This window comes from Pipistrellus hanaki (genome assembly GCF_964339955.1).
Source record: "Pipistrellus hanaki genome assembly, chromosome: 16".
Lineage (NCBI taxonomy): Eukaryota > Metazoa > Chordata > Mammalia > Chiroptera > Vespertilionidae > Pipistrellus > Pipistrellus hanaki.
Window position 1 is genome coordinate 12594511 of NC_140518.1, and position 25735 is coordinate 12620245.

General features: G+C 50.5%; 1 protein-coding gene across 4 annotated transcripts; it reads right to left on the reverse strand.

Annotated features, from left to right (window-relative positions):
• Nucleotides 1-12620: 12620 nt before the first annotated feature.
• On the reverse strand, nucleotides 12621-23964 carry HEXIM2 (HEXIM P-TEFb complex subunit 2). Of its 4 annotated transcripts, none has more exons than XM_084863628.1 (3): nucleotides 19129-23964; nucleotides 17481-17587; nucleotides 12621-13868 (listed from the first exon to the last, which is right to left on the reverse strand). In XM_084863628.1, the coding sequence occupies exons 2-3, from the start codon at nucleotides 17493-17495 to the stop codon at nucleotides 13074-13076; spliced, it is 810 nt and encodes a 269-aa protein (XP_084719754.1). In that variant the 5' UTR covers nucleotides 17496-17587; nucleotides 19129-23964; the 3' UTR covers nucleotides 12621-13073. The 4 variants fall into 4 exon arrangements, with proteins under 4 accessions (XP_084719754.1, XP_084719751.1, XP_084719753.1 ...); XM_084863625.1 differs by having other exon boundaries at nucleotides 17481-17590; XM_084863627.1 differs by having other exon boundaries at nucleotides 18326-23964.
• Between the last annotated feature and the right edge of the window lie 1771 nt (nucleotides 23965-25735).

The following is a 25735-nucleotide window of genomic DNA, read 5'->3' on the forward strand; positions in this document are numbered from 1 at the left end:
GCCACCTGGTCAGGGCTTTAGGGATGGTTTTTGTTGTGTTTTGTGTTTTTCTAATATATACTATATTTTTATTTTTTTGCAGAGAGGAGGAGAGAGGGATAGAGAGTTAGAAACATCAATGAGAGAGAAACATCGATCAGCTGCTTCCTGCACACCTCCTACTGGGGATGTGCCTGCAACCAAGGTACATGCCCCTGACTAGAATCGAACCTGGGACCGTTCAGATGCTCTATCTACTGAGCCAAACTGGTTAGGGCTGGGGATTATTATTTTATATATTTTTAATTGATTTTTTACAGAGAGGAAGAGAGAGGGATAGAAAGCTAGAAACATCGATGAGAGGGAAACATCGATCAGCTACCTCCTGCACACCCCCTACTGGGGATGTGCCCGCAACCAAGGTACATGCCCCTGACCAGAATCAAACCCGGGACCCTTCAGTCCGCAGGCTGATGCTTCATCCACTGAGCCAAACCATTCTCGGCTGGGGATTATTTTTAAGAAAGAGGATTGGGCCCTGCTTCTGTGGGAAGCTGATTATTCGCATACCTCCCCTCAGAGCCAGGGACCCTGCTGACTGACACTGGCGGTGGCTGAAGCTGGGAGAAGCCCTCTGGTCATCCAGGCCATCACTCCACGCCTGTCTGCCAGCAGCTTCTCACTCTTCCTGACACGTGTTAAGGTAAGGTCTCTGATGGCGGTGGTGGGGTACTGTACCTTGTGATAATACAATGACAATTCTCTTCAAAAACACTTTCGACCAGACTTTCCATTGCCACCAGCAATCCACCCCCACCAAGGGAGGTTGAAATCAATTAAATAGTGATTCGTTCACTCATTTACCCATTTAATGTTGAATAAAGCCCATTTGTGCCAGCCATTGTATCAGATGCTCAGCTAACAAAGATGGCTGAGATGGTCCCTCCCTTAGGATCTCAGAGTTGAGCCAACAAAAATGATGATCCCACGTGATTAGGGCAATGATAGGGGGAAATAGAGACGCGAGGCCCCCAGGGAGAGTGGGGGGGGGGGCTGCTTATCTACTGCCCCAAACTCCCCCGCCCCCCAGGTCCCAGGTTGCCACCCATGCCCAATACATGCTGCCCGAATGGATTCCTCTATTCTGCCCTGTTGCTCTCTGTTAGCGACACCTTTCCCCACCCCCATCTGATTGCCAATTCCCGCTCCTCCCCGCAGATTCATCTCAGAATGAGAAGTCCCCAGCGCAGGTGGGTGGTTCACTGAGAGGATGTTACCAGGGAGGAAAACCCTGGGGGTTTTTAAATGGGGATTATTTTTAATGCTTTATGTCCTAAGCAGGAGATTCACTCCATTATTCTGTATGCCTTTCCGTGTCTGAAATATCTCATCATAATACATTTTCAAAATAGACTCAATTCAAGTTACTCCTCCACCTTGCTCCCCAGCTCCTGCTGCCTTTCCTCGTCAGGAATCAAGCTCAAGCCCTGGCCAGTGTGGCTCTGCCGCTTGGAGCTGTAGTCCTGCACACTGAAGAGTGACAGGTTCTATCCCCAGGGCACCTGTGGGAGGCAACCAATCAATCTCTCTCTCTCTCTCTCTCTCTCTCTCTCTCTCTGAAATCAGGAAAAAACATATCCTCAGGTGAGGATTTTTTTTTTTTTTAATTAAGCTCAAAAATTCCTTACTGTGTTTCTAAAGATGCATGGAAATGATTGTCACCAATATAATATCCTAGTTCCCTCTAGGGTGAGAAATGCAATTGGGGAATGATATGATGCTAGGGCTTTTTTTTTTTTTTTTTTTTTTTTTTTAATACCGGTATATATTTTATTGATTCTTTTACAGAGAGGAAGAGAGAGGGATAGAGAGTTAGAAACATCGATGAGAGAGAATCATCGATCAGCTGCCTCTTGCACACCCCCCACTGGGGGTGTGCCCGCAACTAAGGTACATGCCCTTGACCGGAATTGAACTTGGGACCTTTCAGTCCACAGGCTGATGCTCTATCCACTGAGCCAAACTGGTTTCGGCTGATGCTGGGGCTTTTTTTAAATATATATTTTTATTGATTTCAAAGAGGAAGGGAGAGGGAGAGAGATAGAAACATCAACGATGAGAGAGAATCACTGATCGGCTACCTCCTGCACTCCCTATACTGGAGATTGAGCCCGAAACCCAGGCATGTGCCCTGACCAGGAATCAAACCAGGGACCTCCTGGTTCATAGGTTGACACTCAACCACTGAGCCATGCCGGCTGGGAATAATGCTGGGGCTTTAACAATAACAACAGTGCCGCTATGTCATAAACTGGGTGGTGGGTACATGGGTGCTTGCTTTATGTCTATCACATTATAGAATAAATGCAACATTTGAAAGAGCAACTCTGTCCAGAGAGAGAGAGAGGCAGGAAGGAAGAAGGAAGGGAGAAGGAGCTTGAGCGAAGTGGGAGGAAGTAGGACAAAGAGGCAGCTCTCTGCTGGGCCTGGCAGGTTGGTCTTTCTGGGGTAGAGCCCAGAGCAGAAAAAATAAAAATAAAAAAAGGCGCAAGGCTGTGTCTACCTGCAGGGAGCCATATGGTGGCGGGGAAGAGCATAGATGCTGTAATGGGGACATCCAGGTTCAAGTCTCTGTGCAATCTTTTATCAGCCCCAGGACACTGGGCAGCTTCAGTCTCCTCACCCTGGAAGACACGTGTGGGAGGCAAATGAGATGAGGTGCGTGACGGGTGCACTGCGTGGATGTGTGTGTCCAGGCGGGCAGTGGGGACGGGCCTGTCTGTTCCACGGTCGGTGGGGAGCAGCAGGGGGCAGAAGCAAGCAGGCAGGATTTGAACCTGGGCGGTCCAAGGCCAGGATCTGTGCTCTCAGCCTTCACTCTGGAGAAGCCCCGATGGCTGTGGCGCGCTCTCCCTGCCCTGGCCTGTAAGGGGTTTTCTTTTCTTTTTTTTAAAATATATTTTATTGATTTTGTACAGAGAGGAAGGGAGAGAGATAGAGAGTTAGAAACATCGATGAGAGAGAGTCATTGATCAGCTGCCTCCTGCACACCCCCTACTGGGGATATGCCCGCAACCAAGGTACATGCCCTTGACCGGAATCGAACCCAGGACCCTTCAGTCCCCAAGCCACGCTCTATCCATTGAGCCAAACTGGTTTCGGCTATAAGGGGTTTTCTCCCTCCCTCATCCCCACTCTGGGTGAGTGAGAAATGGGCAGAGGGCAATCGAGAAGGCACTAAAAAGGGAAGCAGAAATAGCCTGATTCTGAAACTCCTCGCAGACTCACACCCAGCGCTTGCACACAGATGGGTGCCCGGAGCAGGAGGCCTGGGTAAAGCCCCGGCTGGAAGCCCCCTGCCCAGATGGGTGGACGTCATCATTGCACTCACACTGCGTGCGGGTGGGGGTGCCGCTGTGGCAACGAAGCACCAGCTCTTTGCCCGGCAGAAGTTCAGAATCTGGCTGCTGGAGAGGCCCTCAGCTTTTTTCTGGTCTCACCTCCTGCCCTTCCTCACAGGCCCTGGTACAACCAGGTCAGGGTCTGCAGAGATAGCTTGACTCCTAGCTGATTGGTAGAAATTCTCCTTTTTAAAAAACAAACAAACAAACAAACAAACATAATTTTATTGATTTCAGAGAAGAAGGGAGAGGCAGAGAGAGATAGAAACCCCAATGATGAGAGAGAATCATTGATTGGCTGCCTCCTGCACGCCCCCTACTGGGCATGTTGTTCCCTGACTGGGAATTGAACTGTGACCTCCTGGTTCGTAGGTCTACCCCCAACCACTGAGCCATGCTGGCGGGGTCATTCTTCCTTCTTTAACCTGACCTCTGCCCATCCCCTGGCCTGGCCACTAAGACTCACGGAACATCCTGACTCCTTGTCTGGCATCTGCACGCTAGAGGTCACGCATCTGGGAGTCCTCCTGGGGATGTGGGCAGAGGACAGGCACCCCACGTGTGGGACTCCGGGCCACACACGCTGGCAGAGAGAACATTTGGAGCTCTTAGAACTCTGCCTCTCAGTCCTGGCTGCACAGGAGCATTCCTTGGGGAGCCTTAAAAACTCCACTGCCCAGGCTCCAGAAGAATTAAATCGGAATTTCTGGGGGTGGCACCCAGATATCCAAACTTTAAAAATATTTCCTAGGTGAGCCGAGACCGGTTTGGCTCAGTGGATAGAGTGTCGGCCTGAGGACGGAAAGGTCCTGGGTTCGATTCTGGTCAAGGGCATGTACCTTGGTTGCGGGCACATCCCCAGTAGGGGTGTGCAGGAGGCAGCTGATCGATGATTCTCTCTCATCGATGTTTCTAACTCTCTATCCCTCTCTCTTCCTCTCTGTAAAAAATCAATTATATAAAATACATATCTCTTCCATTTAAAAAAATATTTCCTAGGTGATTCCAATAAGCAGTCAAGTTGAGAAACAATAATTTATTGGACAAAGAGCGGGAGCCTGGACTCCAGCGGGTGGAACGTACAGGAAAGCAATCCTATCCAAAGGCTTCTTGAAAAGAGGAATGGGAGCAGCCAGGGACTGGGGGAGGGGCAGAGGGCATTATTGTTTAATGGGTCCAGAGCCTCAGTTTGGGAAGATGAAAAGGTCTGAACATGGATGGTGGTAACAGTTGTACAACAATGTGAATGTACTTAATGCCATTCAACCGTGCACAGAGAGCCCGGCTGGTGGGGTTCAGTGGCTGAGCGATGACCTATGAGCGAGGAGTCGTGGTTGGATTCGTGGTCAGGGCACATGCCGGGGTTGCAGGCTCGATCCCCAGTGTAGGGATGCAGGAAGCAGCCGATTCATGATTCTCTCTCCTCACTGATGTTTCTCTCTCTCTTCCTCCCCTCCTCTCTGAAATCAATAAAATTTTATTTTAAAAACAACAATTAAGCCCCAACCGGTTTGGCTCAGTGGATAGAGCGTCGGCCTGTGGACTCAAGGGTCCCAGATCCGATTCTGATCAAGGGCATGTACCTTGGTTTCAGGCACATCCCCAGTGGGGGGTGTGCAGGGGGCAGCTGATTGATGTTTTTCTCTCATCGATGTTTCTGACTCTCTCTCCCTCTCCCTTCCTCTCTGTAAAAAATTAATAAAATATATTTTTTTAAAAAGTGGTGAAAGACTATGAGACAGAGTCACAGATGTAGAAAGATATTTAATCCAACCTCAAGATGGGACATTGAACTAGGTAACAGAAAGACAAACAATAGGTCTAGAGCAAGTTGGACCTGAAACATGGCTGGGGGCAAAAATGACAAAACTGAAGCTGTCTTGGTTTGGCTCACTGTGAGGAGGCAGGCTCTGTAGAAAAGACAATAATTCGGGAGGGAGGGAGGGGAGATAAGGCAGCAGGAAAGGAGGAAGACCAGCTATGAGGTGGATTGTTCCATAAAAAGAGCCACAGGCATGAGCTGAGCAGGCCTGCTGTGTTCATGACATTGTGAACATCACTCATTCACAGAGTCGCAGGAGTCATCGGTGACTCAACAGCACGTAACGCACGTATAAAGACATCAGGTTATGCTTTGGGGAGAGGATCTAGACAAGCTGCTTTTGAATGGACTCTAGAAAAAAAAATTTAACAGTTTTTAAAAAATATATTTTATTGATGTTTTACAGAGAGGAAGGGAGAGGGAGAGAGAGTCAGAAACATCGATCAGCTGCCTCCTGCACACCTCCTACTAGGGATGTGCCCGCAACCAAGGTACATGCCCTTGATCGGAATGGAACCCGGGACCCCTCAGTCCACAGGCTGATGCTCTATCCACTGAGCCAAACCGGTTTCAGCAAGATCCTCTTTTTCAAAAGCCCAAGAGGGAAATGGCTGGGACTGGGAAGAAAAGGAAGGAAGATCTAGGTGGAAAGGACAGGGGGGCCTGGGAACCAGGTGCTGTTGTGAGGGAGTTTGCAGCTTCCCGTGTCCTCACACTGGGATAAAGGAGTCCCAATGGCTGACCGGGGTGTGTGGGCTGAGGAGAACCCCGTGGAGGGAGCTGGGAGGAATAAGAGCCACAGGAGATTGTGGGGCCAAGGAGACCCCTTTCCCCTCCTGTGGGATGATGGGTGTAGCAGAGGTGGCCTCTGCATGTCCCTGTGGCTCATAATGTCCTCCTCACAGCTTAGTTTCCTTGGGAACTTCCTCCCAGAGCCAGTGGGGCGAGGACGGAGCAGGGGAGGGCCCCTCCTGGTTGTCCGGAGGCAGGACGCGGCTGGCAGATGCCCTGAGAGCTGGTCTGGGCCGCCCATCTCGGATGGAGTCCAGGGAGGATCTCTGGGACAGGTGGCTTCTGGAATGTCCATGCTCACAGGCAGCCCGTTCCCACTGGCCAGCTGGGAGCAGCTGCTCAGCCTGTGCCCCTGCCAGGCAAAGCCTGTCCCGTCCCCTCCACCCCCTGGTCCACAAAGGCCTTTCTGTTTGGGGGGCAGGAGAAGTGGGAGAACTGAGCCCCAGGTGAAGGCAACAAATAGCATCTCCTTTGGCGGGGAGCAGCCCGGCTTCCCACACTCACCTGCCCTCATGGTTCAGGTCCAGGCAGCCCCTTCGCCCCGACAAAAGCTGTCATTCTGCGAAGGCCAGTAGGGAAGGCAAGGTGTAATCTCTTTCAAAAGATAAGGGAGCCCTAGCTGGTTTGGCTCAGTGGAGAGAGCGTTGGCCTGCAGACTAAAGGGTCCTGGGTTCGATTCCGGTCATGGGCATATGCCAGGTTGGGCCTCGATCCCCAGTGGCGAGTGTGCAGGAGGCAGCTGATCAATGATTCTCTCTCATCATTGATGTTTCTATCTCCCTCTTCCTTCCTCTCTGAAATTATATATATATATATAGATAGATAGATAGATAGATAGATAGATAGATAGATGGTAGTAAAATTTATGCCTGCTTCCATTTGAGAGCATCTCCTATACAGCTGATGCTAAGTCCTTAACTTCCAGTAACTCTTTGACGATAGGAAGGAGCAATGGGCAAGAGCTGAAATACAACCAGAACCGGTTGCTACAGGCATTGTGAGGCCTTGGGCAAGTTTCTTAACCTCTCCAAGCAGAAGTTTCTTCTTACCCCCGCTGACCCCGGACTCCACAGTATGTCCCCTGGGGCCACCTTGACTTCCCGGACCTGGCTGGGAGGAGCCGAGAGGATCCAGGAGGTGTTTTATCATTTTTCAGGCCCAGTGACACACTCCTAGACCGAGCCCCCTGGCCAGGAGCAGGCCCTGGGGAGTGCAGGGTCCTGGACTGGCCTGAACCCCCATCCTTTGAACAAAGGAGGAGAGGAGGCCCCTAAATTAGCGGCAGAGCTGGGATAGATCTCAGGTCTCCAGACTACTGGTCTCCCGGTCTAGTGTGACCTCCGCATAGGCCCCCAGGGGACCTGTGTTTCTCTGACACGGGCCCCAGGAGACTAGCTTTCCCTCCTGGCTGGAGCACCAGAATATGAAGAATAAATACATCCACAGAGACAAAGGCAGGTGGGGGGCTGCCTGGGCTGGAGAGGCGGGAAGGGGAGTAACTGCTTCGTAGGTATGGTTTCCTTCGGGGGTGACACCGTTGGAACTAGACAGAGGCGGCAGTTGCACACACTGTCTATGTACTAAATGCCACGGAATTATTTGCTTTAAAATGGTGAATTTCTTGTTGGGTGAATTTCACCTCAATTAAAAATAAGGGTACAGCTGGGACCAGTTTGGCTCAATGGATAGAGCATCGGCTTGGGGACTGAAGGGCCCCGGGTTCGATTCCGGTCAAGGGCATGTACCTTGGTTGCGGGCATATCCCCAGTGGGGGGTGTGCAAGAGGCAGCTGATTGATGACTCTCTCTCATTGATGTTTCTAACTCTCTATCTCTCTCCCTTCCTCTCTGCACAAAAATCAATAAAATATATTAAAAAAAATAATAATAATTAAAAAAAAATAAGGGTACAGCCGAAACCGGTTTGGCTCAGTGGTAGAGCGTCGGTCTGCAGACTGAAAGGTCCCGGGTTCGATTCTGGTCAAGGGCATGTACCTTGGGTGCGGGCACATCCCCAGTGGGGGGTGTGCAAGAGGCAGCTGATTGATGATTCTCTCTCATCGATATTTCTAGCTCTCTATTCCTCTCTGTAAAAAATCAATAAGCCGGGACCAGTTTGGCTCAGTGGATAGAGCGTCGGCCTGCGGATTGAAAGGTCCCGGGTTCGATTCCGGTCAAGGGCATGTACCTTGGTTGCGGGCACATCCCCAGTAGGGGGTGTGCAAGAGGCAGCTGATTGATGATTCTCTCTCATCAATGTTTCTAACTCTCTATCCCTCTCTCTTCCTCTCTGTGAAAAATCAATAAAATATATTTTAAAAAAAATCAATAAAATATATATATTAAAAAATAATAATAAAGCCGGGACTGGTTTGGCTCAATGGATAGAGCGTCAGCTTGGGGACTGAAGGGTCCCGGGTTCGATTCCGGTCAAGGGCATGTACCTTGGTTGCGGGCATATCCCCACTAGGGGGTGTGCAAGAGGCAGCTGATCGATGACTCTCTCATCGATGTTTCTAACTCTATCTCTCTCCCTTCCTCTCTGTACAAAATCAATAAAAAATATATTTTAAAAAATAAAAAATAATAATAATAATAAAAAATAAAAATAAGGGTACAGCTGAAACTGGTTTGGCTCAGTGGATAGTGTCGCTCTGGGGACTGAAGGGTCCCGGGTTCGATTCCGGTCAAGGGCATGTACATTGGTTGTGGGCACATCCCCGGCAGGGGGTGTGCAGGAGGCAGCTGGTCAATGTTTCTCTCTCATCGACGTTTCTAGCTCTCTGTGGAAAATCAATAAAATATATATTTTTTAAATAAATAAATAAGGGTACAGGTCCTGGCCGGGTAACTCAGTTGGTTAGACGGTCATCCTGATACACCAAGGTTGCAGTTTTCCATCCTTGTCAGGATACATACAAGAATCTACCACAATGAAGGCATAAATAAGTGGGAAAACAAATCAATGTTTCTCTCTCCCTCCCTCCCTTCCTCAAATCAATAAATTACACAATAGTAATAACAATAAAGTGCCTGTAGCTGAGAGAGTAAAGGACTGAGAGGAGTGGGAAGTCCAGGTAGGGGAGGGAAGGTGAAGGAGGGGCTGAGGAATGAGGCGGGGAAGAGTACCTGGCTGTCTCCATCCGCCTCTGAGCTGTTTGCTTTCCCTCAGACTTTAGACTGGAAGCTCCTGGGGGTGGGGGCAGGGACCTCCTCTCTTTAGCTGTTTTTAATTCTCAGAGCAGAGCGTCATCGCGGGTGTATGGGCCTTTTAAGACCTCTGGCACCAGTGGAATGAGAGCAAACACGTTAAGCAATAGGAAGATTATCCGCCGCCCACACCAGGGAAGTGAGGGTGTCACTGGGGCAGGTGTGTGCCACCTCTGGGCCGCAGGGGAGCTAGCTGCCTGAGAATCCCCAGGGCAGAGAGGGCCTGCCCATCACACCCTTGCAGGCTCTAGGGCTCCTTGCAGGCAGCACCCACCGGGGTCTGGGATGGGGGAAGGTGATGGGAGCAGAACCTGGGGAAGCACCATGGCCCCTTTGTCAGACCCAGGAAGGAGAGTGGGGCAGCTACAGGAAGTAGGGGGGGGTGAGGAGTCCCCTCCGGAATCCATCCCTCTGCTTCCCTCCCCTCCACTTGCACAGCTCCTGCACATGCTCAGTGTGCCCAGGAATTGGGTTGACTGGGGGAGGGCATTGACTGGCACCCCCACTTAAAGGGACAGCGCCGTCCTTGCCTGCACCCAATAGAGGCCATGGGACCTGGCCACCCTCTTTCCTCATGAACTGACTTACTTCACCCTGACCCCTTCCCCGCTTCCTGGCAGCTTCTTCCCGCCCGCTCAGCCCCATTGTCCACCTCACTGCCTCTCCTCATTCCCTGGCCCTACTCCTCTGGACACAGGAGTTTTTCTTTCTTTCTTTCTTTTTTTAAATGTTTTTTATTGATTTTTTTACAGAGAGGAAGAGAGAGGGATAGAGAGTTAGAAACATCGATGAGAGAGAATCATCGATCAGCTGCCTCTTGCACACCCCCTACTGGGGATGTGCCCACAACCAAGGTACATGCCCTTGACTGGAATCGAACCTGGGACCTTTCAGTCCGCAGGCCGATGCTCTAGCCAAACCGGTTTTGGCTGAACACAGGAGTTTCCACCTGAGGCGGGGGTCTTGGATGGGGAAGAAATGAGGACCCCAGGCCAGGGTGTGGTGGTGGGAAGTTTCTGCAATCCCCCTGATGAGACACCTGCCTCCTGGGCCTCCCTCCCCGGGCCCAGGTGACCAAGAAGGTCCCGGAGAGCAAAGGGACCCGGGAGAGAAGGGCCCTGGGCACTGCTCTGGAAAGGCCGGAGGAAGAGAGGGAGGCGGGGTGGAGGTGGAGACGGGGGGCTGTAGATTGGAGCTGACATCACTGTGGTGGGTAGGGAGTCCTAAGGCCTCAGGGGATGTGCCCACAACCAAGGAGAGGGAAGGGGAGAGGCACAAGGAACTGTGCCGGGCCACCAGCTGTAGTCGAGCTGCCTCTCCCCAGAGCTGAGTCTGGAGACCCCAGGTCCACGGGGTGGGAGGGCGCTGAGGTCAGGGAACCAGACGGGGGGAGGGGCGACCTTGACTTCTTCACCAATGCCTTCCGGCTCCTCCTGACACTTTCCCAGCTCACACCCTTTCCTTCCTTTTCATCTTGCCCCATCCTGCCCCCCCTTAAAAAAAAAAAAATTTTTATTGATTGATTGAGAGAGAGAGAGAGAGAGAAGAAGAGAAACATTGATGGAGTCTGCAACCCGGGCATGTGCACTGACTGGGAATTGAACTGACAACCTTTCAGTGCACAGGATCATGCCCAATCAACAGTCATACAGGCCAGGGCCACCTTGGGAATATTAACCCACCTGGGTACAGTCCTGTGTGTGTGTGTGTGTGTGTGTGTGTGTATGTGTGTTTGGGGTGGGGGAATGTGTGTGTGTGTGTGTTGGGGTACGGGGAGTGTGTGTGTGTGTGTGTGTGTGTGTGTATGTGTGTTTGGGGTACGGGGAGTGTGTGTGTGTGTGTGTGTATGTGTGTGTGTGTTGGGGTACGGGGAGTGTGTGTGTGTGTGTGTGTGTGTGTGTGTGTTGGGGTACGGGGAGTGTGTGTGTGTGTGTGTTGGGGTACGGGGAGTGTGTGTGTGTGTGTGTGTGTGTATGTGTTTGTGTGTTTGGGGTACGGGGAATGTGTGTGTGTGTGTGTTGGGGGTAGAGAGGGCCAGCTGGCAGCTTTCCTGTCTCCAAGCTCCTCACCTCTGGGCCAAGGGCTGAACTTCTCACCTGCCCCTCCCCTGTGAGATCTTGTCTACTCAGGGACAGCTGGCCCAGCCATCTCCCGACACACCCCCACGCCCATCCCCCCACACACCCTCCAGGTACACACCCTCCAGGTACACACCCTCCAGGTACACACTCTCGGTCCTGGCCCCTGGCCTTGCCCCTCCTCTCTCCCCCAGGCTCTGCTGAGGAATGCTGCCGCAGAGAGGCCGCCCAGCCTGCCCAGGGGCCCGAGTCCCTGGCTGCTAACCCACAGGGGAAGGCAGGCCTTGGATCAGCATTCTGGAGTCCCAAAGGTCACACTCTAAGGCTTGGGTTTCCCACCTGCACAGTGGGGACAGTCATGCCTCTGTATAAGGAAGGGGACTGACACCGATGGCCAGAGTCCCAGGGGCAGACCCTGCAGGGATGGAAGATTTTATTCTATTCTCTTGAATCCCACCCTTTCCTAGAATCTGTTCTCGGCCTTGCTTCACTGTAGAAGGTTCTGGTGAGGCCTGGGTGCGGCGGGGCAGAAACGAAAGTTGTCCTGGCAACACACAGGGTTCATCTGCCTTTCCATCTAGCGGGGTGTGTGTGTGTGTGTGTGTGTGTGTGTGTGAGCTCACCTCGGAGCCCAGGACGGCTGGCGTGCTGGAGGCATCTGCCTCTCCAGGCTGACGCAGCTGTCTGTACGTGCAGATAGGTGAGGGGCTCCCCGGGGCGGGGGTGGGGCGGGGGAGGAGGGGTCACCATGCTGGGGATTGGGCTCAGAGGAGCAGGTCGCTCCAGGAAAGCCAGGCCACAGCCCCGCTAGGATCCATTCACTGTCCTCTGCATGCTTGCTTGTAAGTGCCCGCCCCCTGGCTGCCAGTGTGGGGGGTAGGGGCTATCCGGGACAAGGAGACACAAGGCAGCCATACCTCACCTGGCCCAGCCCCCGGGACCGTGGGGAAGACGGGGAGAACAGGGGGAACCTGGGGACACACCCTGCAGGAACCCCTGGACTTGGGCCTTCTCCAAGATCCCAGCCTCTCTCCTCTGGGGAAGCTCCCAGCGATCCGGCAGCTTAAGTTCTGGCTGGACCCAGGGGCTCCTGACCCAGCCCCCCCCCCCCCCACCTCTACACCCCCCTCTATGAAACCTTCAGAGCAGTCTGACTGCTCCCCAACACACAGGGCAGCATTCAGGCCTCCTGGAGATCTCGATAGGACCCCAGTGCAGGGGTCTGCTGTCCTCCCAGGCTCGGGGCACGGGCGCACCAGGACCCCAAGTCCCAAGCCTTTCTGGGATGAATGTGCCTTCAGTCTCGGAGCCTCAAGTGAAACCAGTCCCAGCCACTGCATTTGATTTCACCAAAACCATTTATTTTCTCTGTGAAAAATAAGATGCCATCACCCTAGCCGGGTTGGCTCAGTGGATAGAGCATTGGCCTGCGGTCTGAATGGTCCCGAGTTCGATTCCGGTCAGGGGCACGTGCCCGGGTTGTGAGCTCGATCCCCAGTAGGGGGCGTGCAGGAGGCAGCGGATCAATGATTCTCACCATTGATGTTTCTCTCTCTCTCTCCATCTCCCTTCCTCTCCGAAATTAACAACAATAACAAAACAAAACAAACAAACAAAAAATGCAATCCAAGAATAAATTGTGGAAACGACAAGGTGGAAGTCAAGCTGTCGTCAGGGGGCACGGGGGTGCTGGGAGTGATCTTCATCCACCACCTGCCACCTTGAGACCCGGCGGGCCTACATGTGTGTGAACTGGAACTGTCTCCGTGGGCTAAACAGGCGGGGGGCGCCCCTAGGTGCCTGGCTCCCCGTCGCCAAGGCCGCCCTCTTGATTCCACATCTCGTTCTCCTGCCGAAGCCGCTCGTTCTCTGTCCGCAGCCTCTCCACCTCGGCGGCCAGCTCCTCCACCTGGCGGCAGGACTGGCGGCTGGTGCGGCCCTGCAGCCGCTGCAGCCGCCGGGTCTCCTCCTCCGCCAGCGACAGCCGCCGCTCCAGGTCCAGGTAGTCCTGCACCAGCTCCTGCTTGCTGCGGCCCTGCAGGCTCTCCGTGTGGAAGCGCTCGTAGGTCTCGGAGAAGTCCCGCTGCTGGAACTCGCCGGGAGCCTGGCCCGGCCGGCGCCTGCCCTCCGCCTCGCTCTCTTCGCCGGAGCCCGGGTGGGCGGCCCCGCGGGGCACGTCCAGGTCCGGCTCCTCGGGGTTCCGGTCGTTCATCAGGAACTGGGTGGTGTTGTAGGGCGCCACGGCCTGGCCCTTGGCGAACATCTCCTCCCGGAGCCGGGAGGCCCGCTGGCTCTGCCTCTCGTCCCGCTGCTGCTTCTCGTCCCAGCTCAGCTCCAGGTAGGGCCGCCAGTGCCGCTTGCGCTTGGAGGGCAGCCGGCGGTGCTTCTTGCGGCCCAGCACCGCCTCCGCGGAGTGGCTCCTGCGGTTCTGGGTCCGGGGACCCCTGCTGCTGCCGCCCAGGCCACCGCCAGCCCCGGAAGGATCTTCCTCCTCGGAGTAGCTCTCCATCCGGGGTGTCGGGGGCAGGGAACCGGCGGGGTCCTGGGGCTCAGGGGGTGTTTCCGGGCTCCTAGAAGAGTCAGAGGCCTAAAGGGAGAACACGAGGAGGATGGGTCACAGCCAGTCTGTGCCTGGAATCCCTCGCTGCCTCGGCACCCCCTCCCCACCTCCACCTGTAGCTCTCAGCCTTCTGCAGCCATTTGTTCTTGGCTTCCCTGCCTCCTGTCTGCCCCCATGGGCCCTAAGCAAACTAGGCACGAGCAGGGATTTCACTCTGCAATTTCAACGCCTCCCATCAAAAAAGCCCCATGCTTTGCTTAATGCTCTGCTGTCATGTCTTGAACTTAATATTTTTTTAAATCCTTACACAAGGAGCCCTAAACCGGTTTGGCTCAGTGGATAAAGCATCTGCCTGTGGACTGAAGGGTCCCAGGTTCGATTCCGGTCAAAGGCATGTACCTTGGTTGCGGGCACATCCCCAAGGAGGTGTGCAGGAGGCAGCTGAATCGATGTTTCTCTCCCATCCATGTTTCTAAAACTATCCCTCTCCCTTCCTCTTTGTAAAAAAATAAATAAAATATAAAAAAATAAATAAATCCTTACACAAGGGTATGCTTATGGATCTTAGAGAGAGGAAGGGGGAGGGGGGAACATTGATGTGAGAGAGAACATCAATTCTTTGCCTTCGGTACCTGCCCCAATCCAGGATTGAACCCACAAACTACGTACATGCTCCGACCGGGAATTGAACCTACAACCAACTGAGCCACACTAGCCAGGGCCATCTTACTGATTTTTTAATAAAGAGCCGTTTGCACTGAGCTGCACAAATTATGTCGCTGATCCTGCCTCCGGGTTTTTGGATAGCTGACTTTTTTTTTTTTTTAAATTCTCACTGGAGGATATTTTCCCATTGATTTTTTAGAGAGAGTGGAAGAGAGAGGGAAAGACATAAGTATTGATGTGAGAGAGACACATCGATTGGTTGCCTCCTGCACAAGCCCCAACGAGGGCCCGGGCCAGGGAGGAGCCTGCTATCGAGGTATGTGCCCTTGACCAAAATCGAACCCAGGCCCCTTCAGTCTGCAGGCCGATGCTCTGGCCACTGAGCAAAACTGGCGGTGGCGGACAGCTGACTCTTTTCATCCTTTATTTAGGGCTTTGTTCCAACGTCACCTCTTCAGAGAGGCCGTTCCTGACCAGCCTATCTAAAGCAGCCCTCTCTTAATAAAAAAGATAAAGATAAAATAAAATAAAATAAATAAAATAAAGCAGCCCTCTCATCTCCCCTTCCTGCTAACGCCCTATCACGTGACAGTTAACATCACACATCACGTTTAGCACGTTACCATCTGTCTTCCTCCTGTAAGCACGGGACTTGTCTGTCCAGTTCACCTCTGTGTCCCTGGGTACGGCCCACGTAAGCACTTAGTAAATATATATTACATGACATGAAGCCCATATGAGGCGGCTCCAAAAGATACGGGGACACAAGGTTCTCTTTTCTGTCATTCTAGGGTGAAGAAGACGGAGGGCATTTATTCCAGGCCGGAGCTGGTGTTCGTCCACACGAGGGGCAGGAGAGAGATCCTAGCTAGGCAGAGGAAAGGTCAAACTCTAGTCCGCAGCTGAGAGAATTCTAGAACTTATCTGAGATGCGCAAAGGATTCTGTCACGAGAGTGTGTGTTCCGGGCATCTGGTTATCTCTGCCATGGTGAGGGTGGGGGCACTGAGTGGGGAGTGGGGCATGAGTATCTCTAAGTTTGTGGTTTGGGGAACTCTAATGATAACTACGACCCGGGGGATGTTGTTTTATAATGTGCAACACAGTTCAGAGACCACTGGGCATGGGTCCATGAAAGCATGGGGTATGTATCGGGGTGTGAATGTAGCCCTGTAAGAGCTGAAGGTGTGTTACATGCATTTGGGAGACCCTAAAGAGAACATTAGGGAAAACGAGGTATGCTGGAGTGTGTGTGTGCATGCATGTATTGTTCTGTAGTGTTAATTCACCTGCAGGGAGGTCAATTAAGAGTCACTGCCCTGCAGAAACCGGTTTGGCTCAGTGGATAGAGCGTCGGCCTACGGACTGAAAGGTCCTGGGTTCAGTTCTGGTCAAAGGCATGTACCTTGGTTGCCGGCACATCCCTGGTGGGGGGTGTGCAGGAGGCGGCTGGTTGATGTTTCTCTCATCGATGTTTCTGGCTTTCTATCCCTCTCCCTTCCTCTCTGTAAAAAATCAATAAAATATATTTTAAAAAAAAGAGTGACTGTCCTGTCTTCATCAGTGTTTTAGGTCAAATGAGATAGCTCGGTCCCACCCTGATAGAGGCAGTCCGCTGGGAACTCTTGAGGCAGGTGGCTTTTTTGTGTGTGCATAAAACAAAATACCTACCTCCCCCAGTCTGCTCCCCCACACTCAGCCAAAGCTCCCTATGATCTTTCCCCTCACCCAAACCAGCCCTGCCCCTCAGCCCCCCATGCTGCCTCCCTCCTAAAGGCTGTTCCTCTGCTACCATCACCACTCCTGCAGGTAAGCTGTGTGACCTGGGTGAGTCATTTGCCCTCTCTGAACCTTCCAGCCCTGGCATGTCACGAAGTCCAAATTAAATCCAGGAAACACTGGAAGTGGCTCGAGAGGGTGAGTCAGAGGAGCTGAGCTCTCTTCTCAGCTACAACGAGTTGTGGACTAGGGGAGAAGAATGTGCAAGGTGAAGGCAGTGAGAGAGAGAGAGAGAGAGAAAGAACGGCCTGGGAGGTTGGGCTCCTGTTGCCGGATCAGATGACATTCTAAGGGCTTTATACAATCTGTCTCTCCTGGGTGGCATCTTATCCCCCAGCACATCCCAAATTATGAACCAATAGCTCAAGCTCTTTCCCCTGCTTTAGACTTGGTTCTCAGCCTGGACAAGGCAGGGTTCTGTTGTCCGAAGGCCCTAAGTTTAAACCCTGGATCAGCTGCTTGCTGATGGCATAATTCTAAAAAAGGCATTTCAGTTCTTAGAACCTTAACTTCTGTGGCCCAGCCGGCACGGCTCAGTAGGTGAGCGTCGGTCGACCTATGAGCCAGGAGGCCACGGTTTGATTCCGGTCAGGGAACGTGCCCGGATTGCGGGCCCCATCCCCGGAGTGGGGTGTGCATGAGGCAGCCGATCAATGATTCTCTCTCATCACTGATGCTTCTATCTCTCTCTCCCTCTCTGAAATCAAAAAGAATATTTATAGTTTTTATATGTATTTTTTAAATTGATTTCAGACAGGGAGGGAGAGGGAGAGAGAGATAGAAACATCAATGATGAGAGAAAATCATTTATCGGCTGCCTCTTGCACACCCCCAATTGGGGATTGAGCCCACAAACCCGGCATGTGCCCTTGACCAGAATCAAACCCTTCAGTCCACAGGCCAACACTCTATCCACTAAGCCAAACTGGTTAAGAGAAAAAAACCCAAACATATTTTTAAAAAAGAACCTTAGCTTCTGTGAAATGGGAATTATAAGTGCTATCCTGAAGGGCTTCCGGGATGTCATGAGAGAGCACCGACTCAGCATCTGCCATATTCCTCAGCGCACAGTAGGAACTCATTTAAAAATATCGATTTTCCCAAATCTGCCAACACACCCGAGACAAGAAACCAGGATCCCCGGCGGCACGATCCACACTGAGGGCGTTCCGGGGATCGGGAGGGCCAGGCTTACCTTGGCCTCCTCCATGGCTGCTGATCCCTCTGGATTAGTTGGTCGGTTCAGAGGGGCCACCTTCTTCTGCTCCAAATCTCGCAGCAGACGCCTTTAACTAGTGACACCTGCTGTAAACAACAACAGAAACCTGAGTCCTGAAGGAGAAGTCTGAGGGAGACTGGCAGCCCTGGATTTTTTTTTTTTTTTTTTTTTCACCAAGGTAACAGCAGCCATTTTGTAGCACCAGACCTGCACAACCTCGTTTTCAAAGGAAGGCCCGGAAGGCAGCCTCCACCCTGTTTCACACGTGCAGCCAGCGAAGGGCCAAACGGGGATACAGAAGCCACCTTCCCAGTGCTGTTTCTCAGGCCTCGGGGCCAGGCTTACATCCTATGCTGCTCACCTGGAAGTCAACCGAGGACCAGGCTGGCAACTAGTAAGGCAGGACTGAGCTTTGTTCCCCCAACAACCAACGTGGGAAAGAAGACTGCCTGGGGAGGCCACTCTGCCCACAGCGACGACCTGGAGAGGCTCGGAGTGGATTGGGTCCGTGGCTCCCAACCAGAGGGGGGGTCCTTCCCAGAGGCCTCCATCTTAACTGCAGCCCCCTCACCCCTACCCAGGCTGGGCTCCAGAAGTCAATGCCTCAAGAAACACGTCTGGGGCCTGAGCTGAGTCTGGGACTGAGGCCTTTTCACCTACAGGGCATGGCCTGCCTCTCTACTTCCTATGAGGGTGGGAAACAGAGGAAAGGGGCCTCCCATTATAGGGAGCCGGGAAGGAAACGCAAATGTGATAAGGATGAATTCTTTAGAAGAGAGTAAATGGTCGGGGAAAGAAGGTTTTGCAAAGGCGGAACTGACCTATTTGTTGTCAAGGGCAAGGGCTATGCACACCGACTACATTTGTTGTCTTTTTGTGCAACCGCCGGCCTGCAATTCCCAGCGCCTCAGCCCTGCCTCCTGCTGCAGTTGCAGCAGCTCTCCCGGGTCAAGCCGCTCAGGCTCTAAGGTTGGGGGGCGGGGAGAAAGGGCGGGGGGGAGGGGGAACAGCCCTTACGGCGCGGTGCCTGCTGGGGATTGTAGTTCCCCTAGCATTGGAAGGCGACCCAAGCTCCTGTCACGTCAACAACGACCACGAGAACTCCAAATCCCATCTACCCTTGCGCGGGAGTCGTCCCGCGCTCACCTCTGCCTTCTCTCATTGGTCAACTCGCCTGTCACTGTGTCAATGCAGCCGTGAGAGGCACAACCGAGTGCGCCTTCCGAGCTCAATTAAAGAGTTCATTGATGGCGTTCATCTTTACGAGGCGGAAAGTAGGCCCGGCTGAGAGGGGCGGGGCTGTGGGCGCGGAGGGATCCCCGCTCCTAGAGGAAGGCGACGAGAAGGCTCGGTGGCCGCCGCCGCCATTTTGGGCTGGGAGGAGGCAGCGGAGGGACTCGCTGCACAGTGAGAGCACCCCCTGGGGGGCGGTGCGGGCGTGGGGCGAGACCGGGCCCAGTGGGCCGCCTGACGTGGCGACGCCGGGAGACGGCGGGAAGCGGGATCGGGGCCGGGGAGGTGAAGGTTGGAGTCTTCCCAGCCGGGCCTGGTCCTCAAACCGCCCCGGCAGCCTCGCAGCCTCTCCTCCTCTCCCAGAGGGGCGGGGTTCTTGGGGGTAAATTACCGCGTGTTTCCCGAGACCCCCAGGCTGGGGAGCGATCGGGTGGAACGGATCTCTTCTGCTGTCCTTCCACGAGGGCGCCGGTCCTGCGGCCGAGCTCCGCCAAGTTCTTTCCCCAGCCCCATTCGGCCCGGTATGGCGGCCACCCCGCCCCCGCCCCCGCCCCCCACCACTCCGACGGGCGAAGTGGCCGAGACGCCAGATTCCAAAGACTGGCACCGCCGGGGAGGGTGCGGGTGGAAGCCCCGGCCGCGCGTCCGGAGCTCCGGCCCGGCCGTCCGCTCGCTAAGCCCGTGGCTCCGAGGTCCGAGCGGCCGGTGCGCCCGCTGCTCCCCTCCCCGGACGCCGAGGCCGCCGCGGCCGGGCTCCTTCCCGCCGTGACAGCCCAGCCCCCGCCCCCGGGACCGCTAGGTGGGAGCCGGTGGGAACCTCAGGAGCCCAAAGGCGGAGATCTCTGGACGCTCTTGTCCTATCCAGCGCCCATTCTCCGAATGACCTGACCTCGTACGCCGCCAAGCCACTTTGGGAAACTCCCAAAAGTGTTTTGTTTTTTGTTTTTTACACTTTTCGTGAATGTTTGCATCCAAGGGGTATGGTTTTTTTTGCCCTTGACAGACTTGGGACACAAAATAAACTCAGAGTCGCCAGGACTTAATGGAAATAAAAGGGGAGTAGCCCCCATCGGATGCTTCAGCAACATCTGTTTGCATTTTGAAATCTGAGCCATAACTTACACCAAAACTTTTGGAGACATATCTGCCCTCCTAGGGGAAAAAGAAACGCACGGATTCCAATGTAATCTTTATAAGACTACAAGTTCTTTCCAGTTTTAAAGGACTTTTCTCCTCCCAACTACACGGGGGAGCGTTTTGTCCGCTGGCGCCTTGTTACTGGGGAACCTCAATTTTGAAACTCCAAGTAGTTGAAAAAGTCTCTTCTATGGATCCTAGGCGTTACTAACACAGGATTGGCAGTTGGGAGCTACTTCACATAGATGGAGTTTTGGAGATAGGGGACACCTACTCTGAAAAACAAGCACCAACTCAGGCTTACCTTACAGCTGTGGTAGCTTCTGAAAGGTTGAAGTTTAATGTGAAATTTTTTTTTTTTGGAATTGCGGATTAAACTGTTGTTTCCTACTGCTGGAAACCTAAACGCAGGGGGGTTTATAGCTCAGGGGTATTTTAATAATTCTTTTGCTAAAATGTCCGTTAAGGGTAGTCCTCCCACTAGAGATGGGCTCCCGCCTGGCCCCCCATTTCCCAAATAAAGTAAAATAAATAAATGCATACATACATAAATAAAATGTCCGTTAAAATTATGCCTAGGTAGATTCTGAAGGAGGGGAGTGACCGGGCAGTGACTTCCTCTTTGAAGTTATCTTTCGATGACTCTCATTGCCAGTTAGAGATGGTCAAACCATTTCTAAGTCTTTGGCCTTCATACCAAGAAAGTGAATTCCTGCTCCTCCTCTTTATATAAAGTAAATGTTTAAAAAAGTTGTGAGAGTGACAGTTCCACAGCCTTAACATTGACCTCTACCCCCAAGCTATTCTCTGAGAAAGTCTTGGAACTGGATTGAGAGATGGGATCACATTGATTTCAGTTCTTTATCGAAAATTTGAACCACTTAGTCCTAAATGAAGCTTCCATTTACTCGATTCATACTGTAGGTTGACTTTTGGCTTATAGCTTGTTCATTTTACATTGTAATTCAGATCAAGATGGACTCTAGTTAGGAAAAGCTGACACTAACTTAGTAGGAGTTAAATACAGTAGTCAATAAGTTAAATAGTCATAGAAGCTGAAAGGGGTTCTGAAGATTACCTTTTTGGTTCTTCAGTCAAGAATTTAATGGAGGAGTGATTCACCCTCCATTTTGAAGTAACCCAGTTAAACCTTTGGATGTTTCTAAGGGGAGAATACCCAGAACTTTGTTACTCATTTATAAAAATGAAAGCTTGTCCTCTTTAAGGTTGACCTGTAAGCTTTTCCATTCCCTGATAAGAAACGTTGGAAATAAAACTAGTTTGGTTATCTACTGAAGAAAACAGGACTGGAAATTAGGAACTCCAAGTTCTATTTCTGTGTGCTACCACTGACTTGGTTGGTTTGGCCAGAGGCCAAATCCTAAAGATTAGGCCAAACTGCTTTGTTGCTGAGTCTATTCATCTCATGTCCAATCAACCTTCGACTTCCTTCTCAGCTCTCTCCTTTCAGATGAGTTGATTTTGGAGCTTATAACAAATTCTACTATTGTAGATAGACTATTTTGTATATGCCTCAGTTTCCTTTTTAAAAATTTTATTTTTTATTGAATTCATTGGGCGTGCCTGATTCCTAATTTGAAAATGGTACTAATGCTACCTGATAAATATTTGAGACGTAACTGTTCTCCATAGCCATCTGTCTAAACATTTACTTGCCATAACTTCCTTATTTGGGAACATTAGCACTTCTGCTTTGAAGGTTATGTGGAGTAGTGGGGAGGTCTGCCTTCCTGAAACGCGCCCACGGGCAGAACAAAGGGCCCCTCCTAATGGGCTGAACGGGGGTCAGTCTCTCAGGGTACCAAGCAGTTGTTGCCACAAAGACCTGGATGTTGTACATTTGCCTCATGTCCAACTTTTGGGGACTAAGTGGCTATGTGTGAGCAGGATTCATTGATTTAAAAAATATATATATTTTTATTGAGAAACATCAATGTTGAGAGAATCATTGATTGACTGCCTTTTTGGACGCCCCCCACTGGGGATCAAGACCACAACCTGGGCATGTGCCCTTGCCTGGAATCCAACCTGGGACCCTTCAGTCTGTAGGCCAGTGCTCTATCCACTGAGCCAAACCAGCTAGGGCTCATTGGTTCTTTGCAGCAGTCCTCTTCAGGATGAAGATACTTGCTTCTGAACTATTTGATTTCTACAGTTAATTATCATTCTTTGTGTTTATTGTTTAGATATATTTTTATTGATTTCAGAGAGGAGGGGAAAGAAAGAAACATCAATGATAAAAGAGCATCACTGATGATCAGTTGCCTCCTGCATGCCCTACTCTGGGGATCAAGCCTGCCACCCATGCAAGTGCCCTGACTGGGAATCAACCATTTCCTCCTGGTTTATCGGCCAATGCTCAACTACCGAGCCGCGCTGGCTGGGCTCTTCTTTGTGTTGCGCTCTCCCCATTCTCTTTTCTAACTTCCTAAGCTGTTCAAATGTTTGCTGTTCTGTTACGTACATTTTTAGTAATAACTAGAAAGGAAGGTAGCACTAACCTCTTACACCTTCACTTCCATCCTCCAGTTTGGTCTTCTGCCTTTGCCTGAAAGTTGCACTGGAGTTATCCAGATATGCAGAATTACATGTTTAGAGCAGGTTCAGAATGTCAAATTAACCTCTTTTTATGACTCTGTGGAGGTTAGGACAAGTTCTGCTGAGTAGTTTATAAGAGCAGGGATGCTATCATTTTCTCCAATTCTTTTGCATGGAGCACTCTAAGCTTCAGGGATATTTCCCTCAGGGATATTTCCCTTCAGGAAATATTGCTCACTGCAGAGCCAGGCCTTTTTAACACTTCACACAAAACCAGTGAATGTGTCAAATAGAATATGACCTCAGAGGAGTATTTGTAATTCCGTTCTGAATGTTTGTTCTTGGGGGGGGGGGGGGAATGTGTAAGCCAATGTAACTGTTCTTGGTGCTGCTGTATTAAAAGATCACACTATTTCAAAAGACTTACCAACAGTTTTCTGTAGCATCTCAACCATTTGAAAGGATTTTGATAACTGAACCAACTCTAAGAAAGAAAAAAAAATTTCTTCGGATAGATTTGTAAAAGCTATAGCATTGATTTGTCTAAACCCAGCCTTTGTTTTTTCAACAAGAGATGGAAAGAGGTTGTAAGCTTTCCAGTATTCAAAGATAACTGGCAAAACGTGGCCAAAGATTGAATCTTTCCCTTCTAGACCATAGATTTGGTCCCATTGGCAAAGTGTGACTATTACACTTTGGTCAGCAGACTCCACTGTGTTCAGGACCTAAATTTGACATTTTCTCTTAAAATCATTTTCATTCTAGCATCAATGATTTACACTTCATGTGGTAAAGAATAGTAAAGTGGAATTTTATTCCAATGATCTTGTCAAATGTGAAAAAATAATAATAAACATACGAAAGTGTATCTACTTAGGTACAAATACCATCCTTACTCTAGCCAACTTTTCCATCACACTGTTGTGAATATTCATTGCCAGCAATTCTGGGTGTAAGTGGCCAGGGGGACACCTTTGGTGTATTACCTAATGTTTGGCTAAATATAGCCAGTTCTTGGTTTTTTTAAGGTAAACTATTGGGTTATGGATTTTTTTTTTTTTAATTTCTTGGATTCACTCTTTGGTTTCTCTAATTTTTGAAGTCATTAGGATAAATTATGTTTATTTACATTTCCCCAAAGGATTTTTATATTTATACAAAAATTGTCTATTTATAAGTCCTGGATGAAGTGAAAAGAAAAAAAAATACCAATCAGGTTGTGGGTTTGATCCCTAATTGGGCACGTACGGAAGGCAACTGATCCATGTGTTCCTCCCTCTCCCTCTCTCTCTAAAGTCAAAAAAAAATCCTGCCGGAACCGGTTTGGCTCAGTGGATAGAGTGTCGCCCTGCGGACTGAAAGGTCCCAGGTTTGGCTGAAACCGGTTTGACTCAGTGGGTAGAGCTTCAGCCTGAGGACTGAAAGGTCCCAGGTTTGATTCTGGTCAAGGGCATGTACCTTGGTTGCGGGCACATCCCCAGTAGGGGGTGTGCAGGAGGCAACTGGTTGATGATTCTCTCTCATAGATGTTTCTAACTCTATCCCCCTCTCTTCCTCTCTGTAAAAAAAATGAATAAAAAAAAATTTTTTTTTTCTAAAAAGAAAGGTCCCAGGTTCGATTCTGGTCAAGGGCATGTACCTTGGTGGTAGGCACATCCCCAGTGGGGCGTGTTGCAGGAGGCAGCTGATCGATGTTTCTCTCTCATTGATGTTTCTAACACTCTCTCCCTTCCTCTCCGTAAAAAAATCAATAAAATATATTCTTTTAAAAATTTTTGGATGAGAAAAAATAAAATAAGATGTGCACTTGCTAAATGTATATGTAAAACATTTTCATACTAATTTAATCCTTTTATCAGTTCTGTAAAGCAGCCATAGCCCTCTTTTTTTTATTAAATATATTTTTATTGAATTTTTACAGAGAGGAAGAGAGAGGGATAGAGAGCTAGAAACATCGATGAGAGAGAATCATCGACCAGCTGCCTCCTGCACACCTCCCACTGGGGATGTGCCCGCAACCAAGGTACATGCCCCTGACCGGAATCGAACCCAGGACCCTTCAGTCCACAGGCCGACGCTCTATCCATTGAGCCAAACCGGTCTCGGCCATAGCCCTCTTTTGCTGATGAAGAATGAGGCTCAGAGTTTGAGAGATGTGTCTAGGATTGCATTGGTAGTACATTTATGTCAAAGGTATGACTGGAACCAGGGTTCCTTAACTTCCTGTCTGGTCTAATTTTTACCATTTTCCTCTCCTTAGAGTTACATAGTCTATTTTTCATAAATAAACCTATCGAACTCCCTGGCTTTTTCTCCTCAAACTGAAATCTGAAGGTACTTGTCTCCTGAGAGCCTCTTGTATGTTCTAGGCTGGCCCACGAAGTTTTCCTCACTCAGGAGATGAAGCTACCCAGCCAGCTGTCTCCAAGTTTAGGCGGTGCTTTGCCCTGGCTAGATCTTCAGGTCCCAGAGTTAGAAACTGAAATTGCTAATGTGTAAGCATAGTCTTTTGTGCGGCTCAGTTGAAATGTTTGGCCGGACATACTTCAGTGAAAGGGTAGAGTGGATTTGAGGATCATTTGTCATCACAACGCCCCAGTAATATAGGTAATTCAGTCTTCTGCCCTGAGAGCAATAGGCTAGTCAAGTGTTTCAAAGTAGAAAGTGTTGATAGAAACTCATATTTCACACAAAACATCATTCTAAGAATATAAATGCAATAAATATAGTAAAATACCAGTGCCTTTGAAAGCAGAATTCAGAAAGTTGTATAGCTCAAGATAGCAATTTATGAGTTACTTAAAACTAAATATTTTTATATATATATTTTATTGATTTTGTATAGAGAGGATGGGAGAGAGAGAGTTAGAAACATCGATGAGAAAGAGTCATCGATTGGCTGCCTCTTGCACACCCCCCACTGGGGATATGCCTGCAACCAAGGTACATGCCCTTGACCGGAATCGAACCCGGGACCCTTCAGTCCCCAAGCCGACGCTCTATCCATTGAGCCAAACTGGTCTCGGCCTAAATGTATTTTTAAAAATGGGACTGATAAGTTCACATCTATCTAAAGAAGAGGTTCTGAAATTAGAGGTTATCACTGCTGCATTGCATCCTTGTGCAATCAAAACGAGGCTCCTGCTCTGCACTGAAAAGCCAGAGGGCAGTGTTGCTGCCCTCCCATCAAGCAGCGGGGTTTCTGGGACTGCTGCATGATGTCATAGCAGAAGAAATATTAACAACACGAAGAAAACTACTTCAACTTAGAGATTTAATGTAAATTTTAGGCCAAAGGAAAA